This window comes from Gambusia affinis, linkage group LG18 (assembly GCF_019740435.1).
Source record: "Gambusia affinis linkage group LG18, SWU_Gaff_1.0, whole genome shotgun sequence".
NCBI lineage: Eukaryota > Metazoa > Chordata > Actinopteri > Cyprinodontiformes > Poeciliidae > Gambusia > Gambusia affinis.
The window spans coordinates 10,149,245-10,168,378 of NC_057885.1; the positions used below are offsets into that span (position 1 = coordinate 10,149,245).

General features: G+C 40.6%; 1 protein-coding gene across 3 annotated transcripts; it reads right to left on the reverse strand.

Moving 5' to 3' along the window:
- Positions 1-135: 135 nt before the first annotated feature.
- gba2 (glucosidase, beta (bile acid) 2) lies at positions 136-18,048 on the reverse strand. 3 transcript variants are annotated; one of them, XM_044097719.1, is made up of 19 exons: positions 17,779-18,048; positions 17,624-17,697; positions 16,945-17,470; positions 13,141-13,232; positions 12,217-12,332; positions 10,656-10,874; positions 8,868-9,107; positions 8,226-8,328; positions 7,262-7,415; positions 6,594-6,719; positions 5,643-5,827; positions 5,402-5,506; positions 4,949-5,056; positions 4,607-4,758; positions 4,086-4,192; positions 3,816-3,958; positions 3,530-3,645; positions 2,695-2,886; positions 136-925 (listed from the first exon to the last, which is right to left on the reverse strand). In XM_044097719.1, the coding sequence occupies exons 3-19, from the start codon at positions 17,136-17,138 to the stop codon at positions 695-697; spliced, it is 2,583 nt and encodes an 860-aa protein (XP_043953654.1). In that variant the 5' UTR covers positions 17,139-17,470; positions 17,624-17,697; positions 17,779-18,048; the 3' UTR covers positions 136-694. The 3 variants fall into 3 exon arrangements, with proteins under 3 accessions (XP_043953654.1, XP_043953652.1, XP_043953653.1); XM_044097717.1 differs by having other exon boundaries at positions 16,945-17,165; positions 17,250-17,470; positions 17,624-18,048; XM_044097718.1 differs by lacking the exon at positions 17,624-17,697 and having other exon boundaries at positions 17,740-18,048.
- Between the last annotated feature and the right edge of the window lie 1,086 nt (positions 18,049-19,134).

Sequence of the window (19,134 nt, forward strand, 5' to 3'; positions counted from 1 at the left end):
TTTATGGTCAGTATAATAATTTAACACAACCCAATATTGCTAGGTTTAAAGGATTACATATGTGAGAAAGTTAGCAACTCAAACCACCTTGTTGCCTGGTACTTACATGTATAAATTCATAAAATTAAAAAAAAGTTAAATTTCAGTCCTTTATTCCTAACGATTGTCATGACTATCATTTAGAAAAAAAGAAGTTGCTGCAACATATGTATACTGAATGGTTAAACTGTATACACATATGTAGTGCTCAAAGGCACTAAATTCTATTTAATAATAAAAAAAGGTAATATTTTTTTAAAATACCACTCGTCACATTTCACTGCTTAACAGCATTTTAACTGAGCTGGAGTAAGAACAAAAGTTGACATTGCATACAGACATGTTGCAAATGTGCAAATACTATTGGCATATTATCTAATGTAGTGCTTGCATATGTACATGTGCACAACGTGACAACATGTTGCTGAAACAAAAGATGGCATTGTTAGCTTGCATTACATGGAGACTTGGTTTTGGAAATGCCCAACCACACAACGTGTAAGACAACTTGCAGTGCCATCAGAAAAGTCCTTTAGCACACGATTGTTTTAATTATAACAGTGTCTGATTTAGACAACGAACCATTAAAGAGAAAGGGATTCCCAGTCAGTTTTGTTGAGAACCGCTGTTTTGTGTTTCTGCAGTAGGTAATACATCAGGTTTTGATCTCGGCGCTGTCTCCGGTTGAAGCTAGAACAGTGTTGTCCCTCTGGGACCTGTCCAGAGCCAGCTGCATGGCCCAAACACTGAGAGGCCTCATGTAGGCCAGAGAGCGGTAGATGCTCCTCTCGCAGTAAGCTTCAGGAGTCTGGAAGGCCATTCCCAGCCGCTCCCATACTGTTCGGTAGCAACCCTCTGCAGTCCGCATACCTTCCTCCAACATACCCTGAAGAACAAAAAAAAAAAAACACAACAAAACATTAATGTCCACGTTGCCTAAACACTACCACAAAGTTGTATTGAATTATCTTGTTAAAAATGTGACAAAAACAAATATTTGGTAATATTGCTCTATGTTTAGGTCCAGATATCTTTCCATAGACTCAACAGCCACAGCTGTCCCTAGAAAAGAAAAGCATGATCCTGCCACCACCATGTTTCACTTTATTTTCCCTTTCACAAAACTGGAAGTACATTGTTTTACTTTGGCTAGGAGGGTCTAACTGAAAAACCATACCATACCATACCAGCTTTATTTATAAAGCACTTTAAAACAACCACAGTTGATACAAAGTGCTGTACAATCCAAAAACAAAAACACAACAAAATAAAAATAATTGTAATTAAAAGTAGTTTAAAAACAAAAGACATACACTTTAAACTAGATCTCACTGGTGTTGAAAGCCAAGTTAAATAGATGGGTTTTAAGACGAGCTTTAAAAGTGGACAGAGAAGGGGCCTCTCTGACCTGCAAAGGTAAGTCATTCCATAATTTGGGGCCCATAACAGAGAAAGCCCTGTCCCCTCTGAGCTTCCTTTTTGTTCTCGGTACCTCCAAGAGCAGCTGATTTGCTGACCTGAGGGACTGATGGGGTATGTGGGGATGAAGAAGCTCAGTGAGGTAAGCCGGGGCAAGATTATGCAATGATTTAAAAACAAACATAAGAATTTTAAAATGAATCCTAAAATATACAGGCAGCCAGTGAAGTGAGGCCAGGACAGGGGTCACATGGTCCCTTTTTCGAGTACCTGTCAACAAACGTGCAGCAGCATTTTGTACTAGCTGCAGACGTGAGAGCAGCGCCTGACTAACTCCCAGATAAAGTGCATTACAGTAGTCCAAACGAGTTGAAATAAAAGCATGGATCACTGTTTCAAAATGCTGCCTGGAAAGAAAAGATTTCACTGACGCCAATCGCCTTAAATGATAAAAGCTGGACTTAACCACGGCTCTAATTTGGCTGTCCATTTTAAAATCACTATCCACCTTAAAAAAAACTGTCGTTTTGGTAACAAAAACCAAGACATTTATTAATTTTCAAAAATCTGAATCAAGCTCATTAAACAACAAACTGAGCTTTGAGCAATCCGATTTCTCAAATGGAGAACTTTGAAAATATTTATCAATTTTTATATATACAAGTTGACCAGCAACTTATACACTGAAAACAATACTGGGCCTAAAATAAACCCTTGAACACCAGAGGTAAAGGCTCTGCTGCCTTCATTGGTATGAAGAGAGGAATTCCTGTTTATCAAATACACAAAACGTAAGGAGAGCTTCTTAAATAAAGTTACCACTAAGGTGAGAGTGTCATTGTTTACAGTGTTAAAACTAGTACTCAAGTTTTATAATCTTATTTTCGAATCTTTTATAATCGGCAAAGAAAAAAAGTGTGTTGAACCGAAAAAAGAAAAAAGTTTGATTTATTTGATTTGCTGCTTATAATCACAAAGAGACTCGTTTTAGGTTTCTGGGGCTTCATTCTGAAATGAAACTTCACAGCTGGTCTTCAAAGAAGATCAGAAAAAGTGTTGGGAAACAGATGCTTTTTTTATTGACCTCAAAGGCATCAGACTTTATCAAACACTTTACAAATTCAGCTAAGACTTCCACGTTTGAAGTAGACCCTGAAGAAAAGAAAATGACGTTGATATAATTAATCTGACTGTGTCCCACTTTTAAAAAAAAAAACAATTAAAACTTCCACTCACCTCATGAATCATAGTAGCTGCCAGCCCGTACACAACTCCGATCCAGACCTCATCTGACTGGACACTGGAGCGGTCGGGCACTCCCTCAGGACGCATGCCGTTGACGGCGCCCATGTGGCCCTCAGAGAAGCTCATTACATTCAAGTCAAAGACAGATTTCAGTGCGCGCCGGATCTTTTCTTTGGGAAATGCCTGGAAGGAAAAAAAGGACGAGATTTTAAGGCGACATTCATATAAAAACGAATTGGAAAGCATTGGCTGTGTGGCTACTTCCACAAAAGTCATGCAGCACTTTGCAAAAAACATTCATAGCCCTGGAAACTGCTCAGAGTTCAAGGGAGATGATGGATGAAGCTAATTCCAGAGGCTGTAAAAGAGACTGGTGCTGAGGTTTTTGACCTTAAAGATGGAGGCGGAGCTACAATGAAATCATCTGAATCAAAGCATAATGATCCAGAACAAAATCTAATTGGTGGCCAAACACAAAAATCGGTGTTTACAGATGCTCTCCACTCAGCCATACTGAGCTTGAGCTGCTTTGCGAATAAAAATAGACACATTTCTGTACTGGAAATCTGTACTGAAAAATTTCATCACATCTGGATGGAAGTATCCGCTATGTCAGGATTCATTTGGCAAATATATTTCCATCTTCTCTCCGTCTTAAAACACCTTAAGCGAGCGCAATGTTTTTTGCAAATTTGAGGAAGTAATTTTGAATTTTGCAGTTACCATCACCCTTTTCTAATGAGATACTTTAAAAGGCATATAAAAATACATTAATGGAAACACATTTAAAAAATCAACAGTATGGGCAGGAGGATGTTTAACTGACCCGATAGGCTTCTTCTTCCAGCCCAGATGCTCTGAGGAACCAGTGTCCGGCACACTGATCAGACATGACGCTGTTAGAAAGCGCCCTCCCGCTGCTGTCATAATTGTAATACTTTCCTAAACATCAAAGGGAGAAAGAATAATTACACAAGCTGCACTTAAAGCTAACTGGTGATTAGAAGTGTGCGTCACTTCATCACTCCGTAGATCTGAAGATGTTCTACCTCAGCGATCAAATCTAAAACTCTCAATCCATGCGACCATGACAGAGAAATGTTGGCGCGTACCGTTCCATAAGAGTTTATCAAAGGCTGCGCTGCCTCTCTCCAGGAGGTCCTTGTAATGCTGGTAAGCCTCTTCACTGTCCACCAGTCTGGCCATTTTACACATCACACACAGGGACGCCAGCCACATCCCACCACAGTACGCACTGCAGGACACAGAGAGACCAAACAACAGCAAACTTGTAACTCAACTGCAGTTGTAAGGACTCCAGGACACATATTAGGAAAACTGCTTCACTTTAGCCGACCCCATTTGAGTAAACCGGGCCTCACCTCGGTCCAGTCACAGTCCAGCCGTCATATGTCTGATCTGCATATCCAGAGTTTTCTATCAGGCCGTCTCCATCCTGGTCAAACTTCAACTCCGACTCCATCACAGCCTAAACAATCCATTATGTATCATTAATCCTCAGAGTACCAAAGCAGGTAAGTCAAGATAGCCTCATAATATGGTTTGGTATGGAAGTTGGATGAGTTTATTGTTGAATGATCAGTTACCCGGATCAAGGTTTTAGAAAGGTTACAGTTTCAAACCTGAAAAATGTTTCCTTATATCTTCTGACAGTTCGAAGGCCTTTTGTGGAGAAGGCAAATAAACTGCAGAAGTGACATAAGATCTCTCTGGCAATAAGCAGGCTGCTAAAAGCTACTAGGTCATGTTATAGACTGTAGCTTCATTTCATATTTTATACATTTTAGGGTCATTATACAGCAAGAATCCGATACTGGCCCATACTTAGTGAAAACTTGGACGGACATCTTTAAATAAACATTGATTAAACAAAGAGTTAAACCTGGCAGATGGGCCACATGTCCTGCAGGTACTGACTGTCCTGGGTCAGATGAAAGTCCCTGTAGACCTGCAGGACAAACTTCAGGTTCAGGTCCTTCCAGTCTGCGGTGTCGTGGATGAGGTAAGCGTTTAACCTCTGCCAAGGCTCATCATCTTGGAACAGAAATGTGTTGCATAATCAAAAATATATACAAAAGTCAAGCAGATAAGAGCCTTACAAAGACAGCTAGTTGTAAAGACCAAGACATCAGTCAGGTTTAATTCTGTAGTTTAGTCGTAAACAGCAGTAATCCACTGAGACGCTCTCACAGTGAGGTTATTATCTGGATGGTCTCTCCCCTACCTGGGTCTCCTATGTCATGAGGCACCACGTTTTTTGTCTTGACAGGAGAGTAACGGCCGTTCATCAGATGCAGCCTCTCTGTTGGATCCTGCTGAACCACGGTGCCAGCTGAGGGAAGATCGATGGGTTAAAAGATGGAGCACGTTTTCACAATCGGTGGAGATTGATGGCATAAAACTGGTGTAGCAGGGATAGTTAGTGAACAGTCGGGTTACAGCAGTGTTTCTCAATTCCGGTCCTCGGGCCCCCCTGTTTTAGGTGTTTCCCTTCTGCCACACACCTGCATTGAATATGTGGGTGATTAACAGGCTTCTGCAGCACTTGATGGTCATGCAATAATTTGAATCAGCTGCTCTGGAGTAGAGGTACATCTAAAACATGCAGAGCAGGGGGGCCTGAGGACTGGCATTGAGAAGCGCTGGGTTACAGAAAGGGCACTAAGATTTCGCTCACCAATATCATATTGCACACTCAAGGCTAGCTTGGGCCACAGCATGATAAGTGCGAAGGAGGCGTAGAAGTGCACGTCGTACGTGTTATACATTCTGTACTCTTGACCTGGAAAACAGGGCAACATTTTATTCAATCTGAAAGTCTTCACTGTTGTCCGAATGTTTTATCCGATTTGAAATAAAACAACAAAACAGTGAATATTTGTGTATCTTAACCAAGTAGTGATTCTCCTTGTGCCTACCTTCTAGGTAAGCAAATCGGCCGTACTCCTTGATGAGAGCAGGCTGAGCTGGCAGACCGCCGTCCGCACTGCGCACACCGCCGCTGACGTCGGCGTCCTCCGAAAGCTCCGTCCACACCGTTCCTCCGTCCGCCACGAAGTACAGCTCGTTAAACAGAGCGGACTTGTACCAAGGCGGAAGAGAACTGGGACACATGGAAGAAACTTAATTCGCAAACAAAAAACAAAAAAGCAGAAGGTTCTTATGTGTGATCACAAAACAGCAGCCAGCAAAAAAAAAAAAACAAAAAAATGAGAAAACGGAAATGCCTTGGCTTTACCATTTCTTTTTTCTTCCAGTTTAAAATACAAAATTTGTAAATCTATTATTCACACAATGATACATTTTTCTGTTTATTTTGATAATTGTGGGTTACAGCTAATGAAAACCCAAAACTAATCTTATCATGGTCCAGCAGATTGACAAAAATCTAATTTCCGTTAAGCACCAATCGTGTTTGGACCTTCATAATCATGGGACAGATTATCCAGGAAGCAGTCTCTGACACCTTCCATCAAATGGGTAAAAAGCCACAAAACGTCATTTCTAAAATAAATAAATAAAAAAAAAAATTTTCACATACTGATGTATCCACAGATTTCATAGAAAAGTTGAGAGCAGGAAAAAAGTATGATTTAAAAAAAAAGGTGAACAAGGTTTAACAACTCATTTCTGTATTAAAAATATTTTTTCCTTTGGTTTTTTATGATGTTCTAATTTACTAAGAAACTGAACTATTGGTTTTTGTCAAAAAAAGAAAAATCCATCCATTTTTCATCTTTCGGTGGTGAACAGAAATAAACTTGAAACATGTCACTTATACAAAATATAAAGGTTTTACCTTCTTAACTAAAGTGTTGAGCTAATTTAACTTTCCAGTATTTTAATTTTATCTTCTGAAACTGAAGTACCTGTCCCGTAATATGGGTCTCTGCCACTCCTCAATGGATTTCTCCCATTGTTTGTAGTGTGTCAGTGCATAATGGCTGAGGGACGGAGATGCGTTCCCTTTGTCCCCAAAGTAACGAGCATATCTCCTGTAGAAAAAAAACAACAAAACAAAACACTTTGTATTAAACACTTTGTTTAATACAGAAGTCCAAGATAAATCAGGGTTAGAGATTACTTCTATTATTTCTCCCAAAAAAACTCTTGTTTTTTTTTTGCCTTTTTCTTCTTGTGTTGCGCTTAAAAGAAAAGTGACTGGCTCTGGTGGGACGTGAGGTGAATAAGTAATGAGAAATACCACCCTGATCTAAACCATGGGTAAGCAAATTAAGGGAGGACTAGTGGGCTCTTCTTACACCGTAACCTGAGAACGACGGCAAAGCAAACAAGGGAGGAGGTATGTATGCTTTGCATATGCGACGTTGAAGCTCAACAGCCAAACCAAGTAAATAGGTAAAATAAGTGTAGTGTTGCATGTTTTAGCAAGTATCAAGTTCTTACAGCTGTATATCTCAAAGGGATGTAAAATCAAACTAAATGTTAAATCCCGGTAATGGAAATACATTTTTCCCCCCCTTACAACCACGACTTTTAGATCCCTGAACTGTGACTAATGCGATGTAAGAATCACCTGACGTGTTCCCTCTCCCTGGACCCGAAGGTGATTCTGGGCATGTCCCAGGCCAGGCAGAACTCCAGGCTGTTGAGTTTATGGGCCGGCACCGAGCAGCTCACCGCCAGCGCAGCTGCTACCTTCTCTCCCTTCTGGGTTGGTGGGCTGGATCCTGCACAGATCAACAAGCGATGAAGGTGAATCAGACAATAAACAGCATCTCTGTCGAATTTAGCTCCTTTCATTGAGATGAAGACGATCACCTGACCTTTGATACCCTCATATAGCCACATTTGGGTCAGAAGAAATTACAACCGTAATATTGATTCTATCTTTATTGGGCGTATTTTTAAAAACTCTTTCAATTTAAGGTATTTTTGCACCAGAGCATAATAAAATAACAAAAGATCTGTTCTTTATGAGGTGCTAAAATGGTTTTGATTTCAAGCGTACAAAATAACTTTTCGTTATCAGATTAATCACTGCCTGTGATTCAACGACTTGTTGAAGTACTTTTGGAAACGATAACTGCTTTGGTGTAGAGAGGAGTTCCTGGTCGAATCAAAGATTGCAATGTGCCAAACATCATAACTCCTCCATCACCGTGCTTGGTAAGAAGTCATTCTAGCTGTCAATGACGGCAAGAGTGGCGGCAAAACGCCGTCTCTCATCTCATCTAATAATAAAGAATTTATTTTAAATTTAAACAGGAAAGTAGGAAAAAGAATATAAAAGTGAGATTTGCTTATTATAGTCTGTAAAATATGAATTGTTGAAATTGAATGTATAATCTTGGCGTTGCACATCGGCTGATGTTCACCTAGATACATTTAGGGGGTGATTAAATGTTGCATAGTTATCCTGGGCAGTTTTCACACTAAAACTGCCTTTTTTTTAATTCTCAGTTTTTTCTGCATTAAAAATACAGACGTGTGGTTTGGTTCCCATTTACATGTTTCAGACGATCAGCTAGCAGATTAACCTGTGGGCGAGTCCAGTCGTCCGTCAGTGATCAAGTCGCTCCACAGACCGCTGCAGGTTCCTCTTGGACTGAAGGCCGTCTGATGGCTCACCTCCCTGTCAGCCTGTTGAAGTTAAAAAAAACCAGTTTAGTCTCTTAGAAATGGATATTTAGTAGAAAAACTATAGAGATGCTGACTAGCCATGGTGCAGTTACTTTTATCAAGGTACACCTGTGACGATACATTGTTCTGGACGATACATTGTCTCAGAGATTATAGGGGTAAACGATAATATTGTTGTTTTTAGACCATTTTCCACTAATGTAATGGTAAAGGCATAATAATGCAACAACACTTTCTCAAAGATCACTGGAAATGGAAGACATTTTAAATATCCAAAGTAATTAAACAGTATACCAGAAACAAATGAATCAAATGAATTATGAAGTTTCTGTTACAAAATTATCCTTCAAAAAAAAAAAAAAAGGCCTTTATGAGACCAAAGTATCAGAATGAAGACTGTAGTCATCCAGGTTTTGGTAGGAAAAAAAAGAGAGAAAAGAGGGAAACAATAAATCATGCAAATGGAAATTATTGAGCTTGTTTTAATTCAATGTGCGATTAATTTATTTCTCGCTTCTGACAACATAAATGACGTGAACCTGCTCTCGCGCTGCGATGCACAGGGTGTAGGGGTTCGCTGCGGTGCAGTGGTGCAGCAGGACTCCGGACACCGCCTCCCCGTCCTTCTCCAGGTGGAACGGCTCATTCCAGTGGCCGCCGCTCTTGTCGTCCTTGTGTCCCGACCCGTTGACCATTGTAAACATGATGGAGACATCCAGAGCGTAGTCATTCTTGTTCTCGATGTCCCACACAAATACTGCCGCTGGGAGACTCGAGTCCTGAGGAGGAGCAACGATACTCAACAGGTTTCTTCAGACGTCAAAAAATTAATAAATTTACAGAAAAAAACCCCAAAAACTCTTGTGTACAGAAAAAGCTTTAGGAGAACTATAAATCTGTTTTTGGTGTGGTGGAAAATTTTATTTCAGACTGATATCTTATAACTTTATTAATCTGATGGTTATATTATGTTTTTCCTTTTCTTTTTGTCTGTGCGCCACAACCAAGGTTAGCTATTGTTTTCCACAGCTGCAAAAAGGAGCCAGATTGTCTGGCGTGTTCATGATTCTTTGTTCTCTGTATAAAAACGATATGTTGACTGTCTGGCAGAGCCTCTCACTTTGACCTGAACAAGAGTCTGATTCTGTAAGCTCTCATATCATAGGCATAGTATAATAAACCTGACAGAGTGATGTTCACCTCAGAGGGTAAAGGTCACGGTTTATGAGAAGTTTGGGCCGAAGTTGTTAGAGCGCCAAATATTTTAATCAACAACGTAGACGAAGATGTGTTAAAAGCCTTCAAATAAACTCAGCTGTTACTGAGGAATACAAATGATTTCAATGTTTAACCTGAGCTAATTTATTCAAGGTGAAGGGTAGAACATCAACTGGTTTTGTCAAAATAAAACCAGTTTTATTCAGTCAGCCCAGGATTTCACTATTGTTTTTGTGATTTTTAAAAAATTATTATTTAAAAATATTTCCTCAGAATTTTGTGACATTTGCGCTTATGTATGATGGTAAATATGATTATTTTTTTTTTTTTTACTGCCTATAATCGATCACAAGCTATAATTTGACATCAAGTTAAGGCTGACGGAGCAGTGCAGTAGAAGTAAAAATAATGTAGTCTAACTACCACTGCTAACAGGTGGAAGTTAGCAGTCACTTAATATTTTTGACAAAGTTTGTGGAAACTTTTGCAATAAATTCACAGTTATGTGTTGGCGTGAAAAAATACAGGGATCTGTTCATTTTTTTTGCAAATAAGTAAATAAATAAAACCTTTTAATTGGTGTCCTGTAGTCTAACTTCCTGTTACGTTGAGGGCCATTTCCAAGTGAGGCAGATGGCCATTGAATTTCATAAATAAAGAAATGACCGTGAGAAATCGGCTGCTTGTCTGAACTTGCTTACATACATCCTCAGTCTTAAATATTTCAATTATTTCTCACGCCAACTCATTGGAGCCTTTTTCTCTTCCAGAGGCTCTGGGAGCCTTTATATGGTTCACGGCTTTACGATATCTTTAAAATACCAGGATAATCTGGTGGACGTCATGTTGTAAATGCATCAAAAAGAGGAAATCGATCCAAAATATCTGACCAAAGGGGAATCTCTCGATATGTGTTCCAACCTTGTACAATAGTAAATTGTTAATATGAAAAGACTAAGTGCTTTCCCACTGAGTAAAGAAGAACATACAGTATTAACAGTGGGGGCATCAACAATTGAGGGAATTATTACACAACTTTATATTTCCAGAACAATCTTGTCAGAATTTGTGTAACAGGCTGAGTGTGCAGTCAGAGAAACGTCACCGACCTGGTAGTCGTGAGGGATGACGGGGGATATCTGCCGACAGGTGAGGGTGACGTTCTGACCCGGCAGCTGGTACACGGTCCAGGCGCGGGGGTACAAGGCGTGGTAGAAGGCGTACTCTCCGCAGTAGCCCCAGTTCCAGCCTTGCAGCGTGGGCGGACGCTCCACGGACAGAACCTGCTGGTAAACCGTTTGTCCTCCACGGCGCAAACACACAGTGAACTGCAACAGGAGGAGACGACGCTCAGCTATGCTGACGAGTAAGATGCAATGATTAGCATTAAAAGACACACTTCTGAAGTCAAGTCTGCCTCTAGCAGATTCTTAAATACCAACAATAGTGATTGGGAAAGAAACAAGTTTTTCTCACCCTTTCCTGAAAACTGAATCTAGGAAATTCCAAGAAAAGGTTTTTCAGTCCATAATTACTGTGCCTATAAAGATGGCATCTCATTAAATAACTGTGTGCAATAAATTTACAATAAATTAAACCCGACTCAGTGATTGCATTTACAAATTAGACTAGATTCATTCATAACTAAACAACAAATCTTTTTTTTACACAGTCTGAACGAATATAAAGATATAACACACAGACGCACTGAACAGCCTTTTACTTGTCAATACAAAGTTCTGATCACGACGTTCCCTCTACTATTTTGTGTAAATGTTCAGTATTTTTCTGCAGGACAATCCACCACTGCAAACATCGATGTGAATCATTGGTTGGCTTGCCAGCAAAGGTCTGACCAGTACACCACTGGGAGCAATATGAACATTTTTATCGTTCTGCTGTTCACAGTGTAGCTCAAGTATAATGATATTAGAAGAAATATTATCAGTCTATCTGCCAAGATAGCTGTCACTAGCTACCTCTAGTCATCAAACAGTGTTACATAAGATGATTGATAAGTGGCATTCCTGTAGTTTCTACAACCAACAACTGGAAGTTTATCTAAACATGTGAATTTGTAAAAGTCTAGCAGCCTTCATTTGGGAAGCGGACTCCATGAAAACGGCGAGTGACTGTATGCTCAATATAGCTGGGGAAAAAAAAATAAAAATCTACTCAGTGTCTTACTGAAAGTGTGACACGAAAGTAGACTTTGGCGTTTCTGAAACCCCGTATGCGGCCCACCCCTGGTATGGGCTGCCTAAAGTGTGCACTGTGTCTCGCCGGCTAGTTGCTGCTCGCTCCTGGTAAGACTGAAAGAAAGCCGTCACACTTTACCTTTACTCATAAGAAAGTCTAACTGGGCTGTGGAGAAATATTTCAAGCCTTAATAAACGCCAGCAGTCATGATGGGAAGCTACACAAGCCCTGCTCCTCACTCTTATTAGTCATTACACAAGTACAGATAGCCAGGTTGGGCAACATGTCTGTTGTTACGTCACGTTGTGAGCTTCTTGTACCGTTATTATTCCATAAAAACCATATCGTCCTGTGTTTATTCTAGTCTACTACAAAAGCAAAAGGAGGCCCATTTCCCTGCATTCCCTATCAGATGCCCCATCATGATGACAAAGCAAACTCCAAGCAAAAGACTTTTGGGTTATGAGGTACCTGGTTGGCCATGACGGTTTTGTAGTGGTACATCCCAGGGTTTAGTTGCCATCTGCAGAACTCCCCCCTCCAACCTCTCGTAATGGTGCCGCCTCCAATACCGCCGAGAGGAGCACCTGAACATGCCAGCAGAAAGAGGAGAGTGATGTCAAAGAAAGGATGAACGGATGAGCTCACTCATGGCTAATCCCAACTCTATGAAAACACGAAGGTTTGCATAAGCTCAGTCCAGCTCTGCAGAATAAATAAGAAGTAATTCCAGTCGAGCCTTAAACAAGTCCAGTGAGTTTTGTCTAATAATTTACAGGCCTCCTACTATTATTGCCAACCCTGGTAAAGATGTTTCCAAAAGGTTTTTGGATAAATAGTAGTTATTAACTCTACGCTGCAGTTCTCCAACATCGAGTTCTGAATACGTTTTTGCATTTCCTCAACCATCCTCCCAAATTTAGGCCAGTGACCATGTCCTAAACCAAGCACACTGACACTTACTAAATGGTGAGATATATTGTCTTTCTGCTTTTGGAGAGTGCATAAAAGAAACTGACCTCTGTGTTGTGTCAACAGAAAAATAGATTTACATTTGTCTCCTGCGATTTGTTATTAATGACAACAATTGTGGCAACTTTTATTTTGACAAAACAAATAATCCTTAACCACTGAATAAACCTACTTAGTGTAGATTTAGAGATTTAGCTACTGCAATAAAAGATGTTTATTCAATTTTAATCCTTAAAGTCCAGCATAAACATGAACTGTTACATTTTTTTTTCTTTCCCGGACCAATCCTGCCTTCATCAGAGATACTGTTCCCTTTATTACTGCACTCAGCAGAGCATTTCTTTGTGATCTACTATAGCAGTTGTCTTGTAAACCTCCCCAAAATGAAATAACTATTCTTTGCTATAACTGAATCAAACTAACCATATATTTGCCGTAGAGGCAGAGCTCGAAACATATCGATGAATGGAGCCTTCTTCTCCACTTGAGTCTTCTTGTACCACCATTTAAGATACCTGGAAAACATGCAGAGGAAAGTGAAGTTGTGAAAACTTTGCACTTTCACTTTAAGCGAGGAAGACGGGTCTGTTGATTCTTCTTTGGTCGATTTATTAGAAGAATGAGGAGGCGCAATGCCGGGGGGGGGGGAGGGGGGGGAGGCAATGAATTAAAAATTGTACACAATTTTATGACATGTCAATAAGATTACAACAGCGGGTTAGTTCATAAGATGATCAATGCCTTCCTACACAATTCTGCTTGATTCTCATCTCCCTTCACAGCTCTGTCTGAGGTTTCTCCCATATACTTGGATCCCTCCGATAGAATTTCAACCAGGTCAACCAATGAATAGGAGGTGAAGTTGTGAACCGATTTTCGTTGCTGGTTTAGGATTGTAATCTGTCGGTAGTTTTAGAGATAGCAGTGAAGGAAGAGAAGGAAGCCGCTCAGTCCGCGTTAGCCACCCTTCCAGATACTGAACTGACCATAACATTTGCATCGTCTCTCTTTGCAGTGAAGGATGCTTGTTTACAGTGCAGGCGATTTCAGGCAAGCTTCATAGCATCAAGCTAGTGCATTACATACGTCACAGCCAAAAGTTTAAAGTTTTAAACTTCAACCAAGGCCACGCCTCCAGGAAGAAATTGTTTCTGATAATATGGTTAGTTTAGCTGTCCTACATAGTCACATCATTGACACATTGCATATCAATTCTGATTATCTGGACATTATTCTTGATAATGTGTTTCTCACACACCTCTAATAGACGAGTCTGAAGTTAAAGAGGAAAATTTTATGCGTCTGCATAAACGTAAGTGTTTATGGCTCAGCTGTGTGTTATCTCAGCTTTATGACCTCGCCGTCTTCCAGTGCGAAGACGCTGCATGAGATAACATCTCCACGGCAGAGCCTGACCGGTTACCCTGCTCTGACTGTTGCAGATTAGTATTCATACCCCTCCACAGAAAGCCTCCTCCTTAAAATGAAAATTTTTCTACCTTAAACGTGTCAAAATATCAACAAAAAAAAGTGAATAACCTGAGTAGCTTAAATAAAAGCAGTATATTTTACTTTTAAAACCCCCAAACTGGTAATAAACAAACACATTTTCTCCCAGCTTTTTCTTGTTTCTCAGCTCTCTGGAGCTACAGGAGTTTCCAGGCCTTTAGCACTCTCAGCCAAAGCAGGACACACACACACACACACACACACACACAGAGAGAGAGAGAGAGAGGGAGAAAATAGAGGGGATTGTGCAACTACACAAAGGATGGACTTGTAAAATGAGACCAGCACACTCACAGTCTCAGGTCTACTTCATCTGAGCGCTGTTAATGGTGTGCTCACAAACATGTGTGTCTAGGCGTGATGTGGGGTTGCCCAGTGAAATATTAATTAGGCAATGTAACAAACCCGTTCAAGCTGCTTGCAGTGCCCAGAGCGGAGTCAATAATCTGAGCTCCGAATGGAAACACGACGGGTTTTCTGTTAATATGCAAAAAGGGGGAAAAAAAGAAAAGAAAAGCAGCATAAGGCTGTTGTTGTGGTGCAGGAAATACGCTCGGCACTGCTGATGTGCAGAACTAACAGCCCATGATGCATTTAACCTACATTTTTCAGGCGACACAATTCCCCATTTGTGTTTTGTTGTGAAAGATCAACAAAGGATTAGCAGCTTTATTTTCACTTTTGCAACATAATGCGAGGCTTTTTTTTTTTTTTTTTGCTAGCTGAAATGACAAACCATCTCACAGAAATGGATCAATGCTAAACCCAGTGATTAATCAATGGGTAAAAACAAAACGGTGCAAAGTGGATTGTTTGAATTCCAGCAGCACATATTTCTATTTTGCCTTCATTCAAACCTCCTGAGTCAAAACTTGCTAGGATCTCTTCTTGCTGCAGGGTATGTTTCTAACAGCTCTGCACATCTAAAGACTGATTGTTTCTGACCTCTTTTTTTAATTTATTTACAAAACATCTCATCTGTCCGATTGAAAGGAGAAAACTACCTGAACATAAACTTTCGAGTTTTACTACAGGCTGACATTACTGAAATTACATAACACAAAAGTGGATTTTGATCACTGATTACGTGACTCTTCAAAACAAATTTAATGTTACTGTAGGGCATCAAACAAGCGGGGCTGAACAAAAAAGGCCACCATTTCGATTCAAGATAAAATTCTCAATGAATTTCAACAAATATGAACACTTCGGCCAGGCTTGGCAAATCTGCTGACAATGAAGGTCTGACATCAGCAACCAGCTGTGAACAATACCGCCGCATGCAGAAAGCTCAGGCTGCACTGAGGCCGAGATGAATGGAGTCGACCAAAGCGTGTCATTTGAAGCCGCTGCGGGCTCAGACTATTGTCAGGACACTGCCGTCTGCGGCCCAGCTGAAATGCAAACAATGGTCCTCGACCCAGTCCAGGTATGTGAACGGGGTGCCAACATCGGACCCAACCCAGCTGAGCTTTGCTTTGGCTGCCAGCTTGCTGAAAACTCCCAGTAACCATATCTTTAAAAAAAAATAAAAAAATAAAAAAATCAACAGTGTTGACTGCAAGTCTAGATGTTCTCCAACACTGAGCTGGAGGCGGTGTTCTCTCTGAGCAAAGTTCATTCAGTTATGATGCCATAAATCTTTGCAATAATTAACAAAAGCTGCCATGGCAACAGGGCCGACTGAGGCACACCCTGTATGAGCCCTGCAAGCATCACCGTACGCTTTTCTACGTGGTCCGAAGTGACCGTTTGAACTGGTTTTTAGGGAACTTGTAGGATCTCAGGGAAGCACAAATAAAGAAATGAAACAACTTCATTGTGTTCGCTCCCAAAGTAAGGAACCCTCAGACTTGTGGGACGTCGTATTACGTTTGTAAGCACAACGCTGACATATTTTACGGAGAAGATGGCCGATGAAAACGTGAAGCGTTGCTCGAGTCACATGTTCAGCATATTTGATTGCAGCAAGTAAAGGCTGCATGGTGGGCTGCTCAAAAGCTGCTGAATGTGCTTACTTTGGACGATCAAGAGCATTTATACTGGAGTATTTTTATCTATGCAGCGCCCTGAAAATCTATTTATACCCACTGAACTTTTTTCACATATCATCAGAACTTAAAATACCGTTGTTCACTAACGGATGTTCTATGACACACACCTTATTTACCAATTAGGTGACTTCTGAAGGCAAATATTTGCACTGGCTTATATTTAAGGACATCTGAGTAGAAGAGGGGGATGGGATTCTGCATAAATGCACTCCAAACATTTTAGAAAATTAAGCACAACTTATTTTCCTTTCACTTGCACTGCTTTGTGTTGATCTGTCTCCTTAAAGAAATAAAAGAGACCACTGCTGTTTCTTCTAATCTGATATATTAGGATCGGAACCAGAACTCCAAAGCCTTTCTTTCAACAAGACCAAAATGCAACATCCAGAAAGTAACTTTAGAATTACATTATTAGGATCCTTTACTGCAGGACAGGTTTTGCAGAACAACTAAACACTCTGATCTTTGGACTTGTAGCTGACCTAGATTTCGTAGTTGGAAATATTTCTTTGGAGAAAATGTCAGTGGTGCTCCATTTTGGAAAACACCAAAATGGCAAGGGTTGCTGCTAGTTTCATACCAAGACTGCATCTTATTAGGAGGGCTTATGAACACTGGTTTAACATGTTTTGTTTTAGCATTTGAAATTATCCCTGTGTCTTACCTGACTCCCAGGCCGATGTGATCCATAACATTGGACAGCGAGACATCTTTGGCCTGAAAGGGCTTCCTCTTCTCCTTGAATTCGTGCGCCAGACAGATCCGCCACCCCTCTTTGGGCACCCCTTGTCCCATTTCCTTAGAGACGTATCTGCTCATGAGGTCCGCTGTGGACTTCTCGCCCCACTCCGAGGTCATATCTGCACGACTTTTAACCTAGAGGAGCTGAAAAACGTGCTGAATGGGATTTAAACACAGAGAGCTGCCACCACCTTTAGTAAACTGAACAAGCTCAGTGAGGGTTTTTACATGTGTCTCTCCACTGGAACTAATACACTGGATTGGATGAGTCAAAGGGGGCGACCTGATGGACTCTTGATATATGAGCAGGAAATGTTTATTCTTCAGGGTGGAGGCTCTAGTGCCATATTTCTGCTACAGCAGTGGGAGCATCTCAATGGGCTTTCCAGTGTGGATTTGCCCCTTCTTCAGGAAGTGCTGAAGAACCTTCTGTTGATTAGCCTGAGCTCCTGCAACACGGTAAAGAGAGTAAAGCAAAACGTTTAACGACAAAACATGAATTAATGCCTACAGAAAACCTTATGGAGAGATTATTTCTCAGCAAGCATCTCCAGAATTGCAACACGTCTACATTTGACAATACAAAATTTGACAATTTTTACCTCCTTAGTCAACGAGTACTAGCTTAAAACATCCGTTTGCTTTGAGGATAAGGTACAGCGAAACCCGAGGCAACCTGCTAACCACAAAGAATTGTCTGTATTTGTTTAGAAAATACCTGAGTTACAGCGTCAACAAGACATAGCGGAAAGCCGACCTCTCTAAAGAGGCTGTAGCTCTTTTCAGGGAGGAGCTCAAAATGTAAATCCTCTACTGGCTGCGCGGAAGCTAATTGTTACCCGCATCTTGACTTGCAGGGACAGGCTTCCCTTGTAACTGCTGGAAAACATTTCGTTTCACTGTGTTTAGCGTTATATAAGTTCAACTTGTACATTCAGTACATGTATTGCAGCTACAACATTATTGTTCATATAGAGGAGATTTAAAGTAACCATTGAAAAATGTCATAGAAGTAAACTGTGCCTGACAAATTTGACTCCGGAGATCGGAGCGAATATATATCTCTATAAAAGGATCCGCTTGTACCATTTTAACAAAAAAAAAAAAGAGAGACAGAGGTTACGTATTTTCCAATTTGTCGTACTTTGCAGCTGTATAAAGCATGTTTTTAAATTCATTTGTAAGTCAGTATGTACGGATGTTCTTCCGTTTAATTATAACGTTTTCATCAGTATTCTGCAACTGCCCCTGCGACTGGCCCGTAGTAATTTGGTGCATGTTTTATGGCAAGCTGTTTGTGTATTTAGTCGAAATCCGGGATTTTGACTAAATCTCATGTGATTTGGGTTAGGACAGATGACGAGCCCGTGAGACGAGTTTTCCGCTTGACTTTAGACAGGAACAGATTTAGGGGACTAGCACACAACAACTTCAAGGTTTTCATAATTCACAAATTCAGTGGAAGGTTTAAACCTAATCAGCAGTTCCTCACAAGAGTGTTCATATGATATTCTGGTTTTTTTTTACCCTGTTGCAACCACAAACTTAATGATTCAGAGTGGAAGTGGAAGGAAATAAAATCCTAAAAGCGTGATGTGTTGTATTGTACTGTACTGTATTATGATTACCCCCCTGAGCCAATACTTTTTAGAACAAAGTAGGCCTGTACTTTGGTGCACGTTACAGGTTGGAAAGTTTTGGGGAATATTTCTGTCAACTTTACATATCTAGACACTAATATTTCACCCTCATTCTTCTTTGCAAAATAACTAAAAGTTTTTTAGGACTTGCCATTACAGGTGATTCTAGCCAGTTTGGCGCCCTGGGTGAACACCTCAAACTGCTCCTCACCTCAATGGTGCACTGTCATGACATTCACAGCCTGGCCAGTGGAAGCGGAAAGGGAGCTGGGGCCCATGCCACCCCCTGACGACATGACGTCCTGGCTGCATGTCATCAAAAACTTCTACTGCTTGCCATACATTCTCAATTGAAATTAGGATTTGGAAATTGGACAATTAGGGGACTTGGACTAGGCCATTCTAACATAACTTGTGCTAAACATTCTTATGTTGTGTTGGAGTCATTGCTCTGCTTAAAGGTGAATCTTATA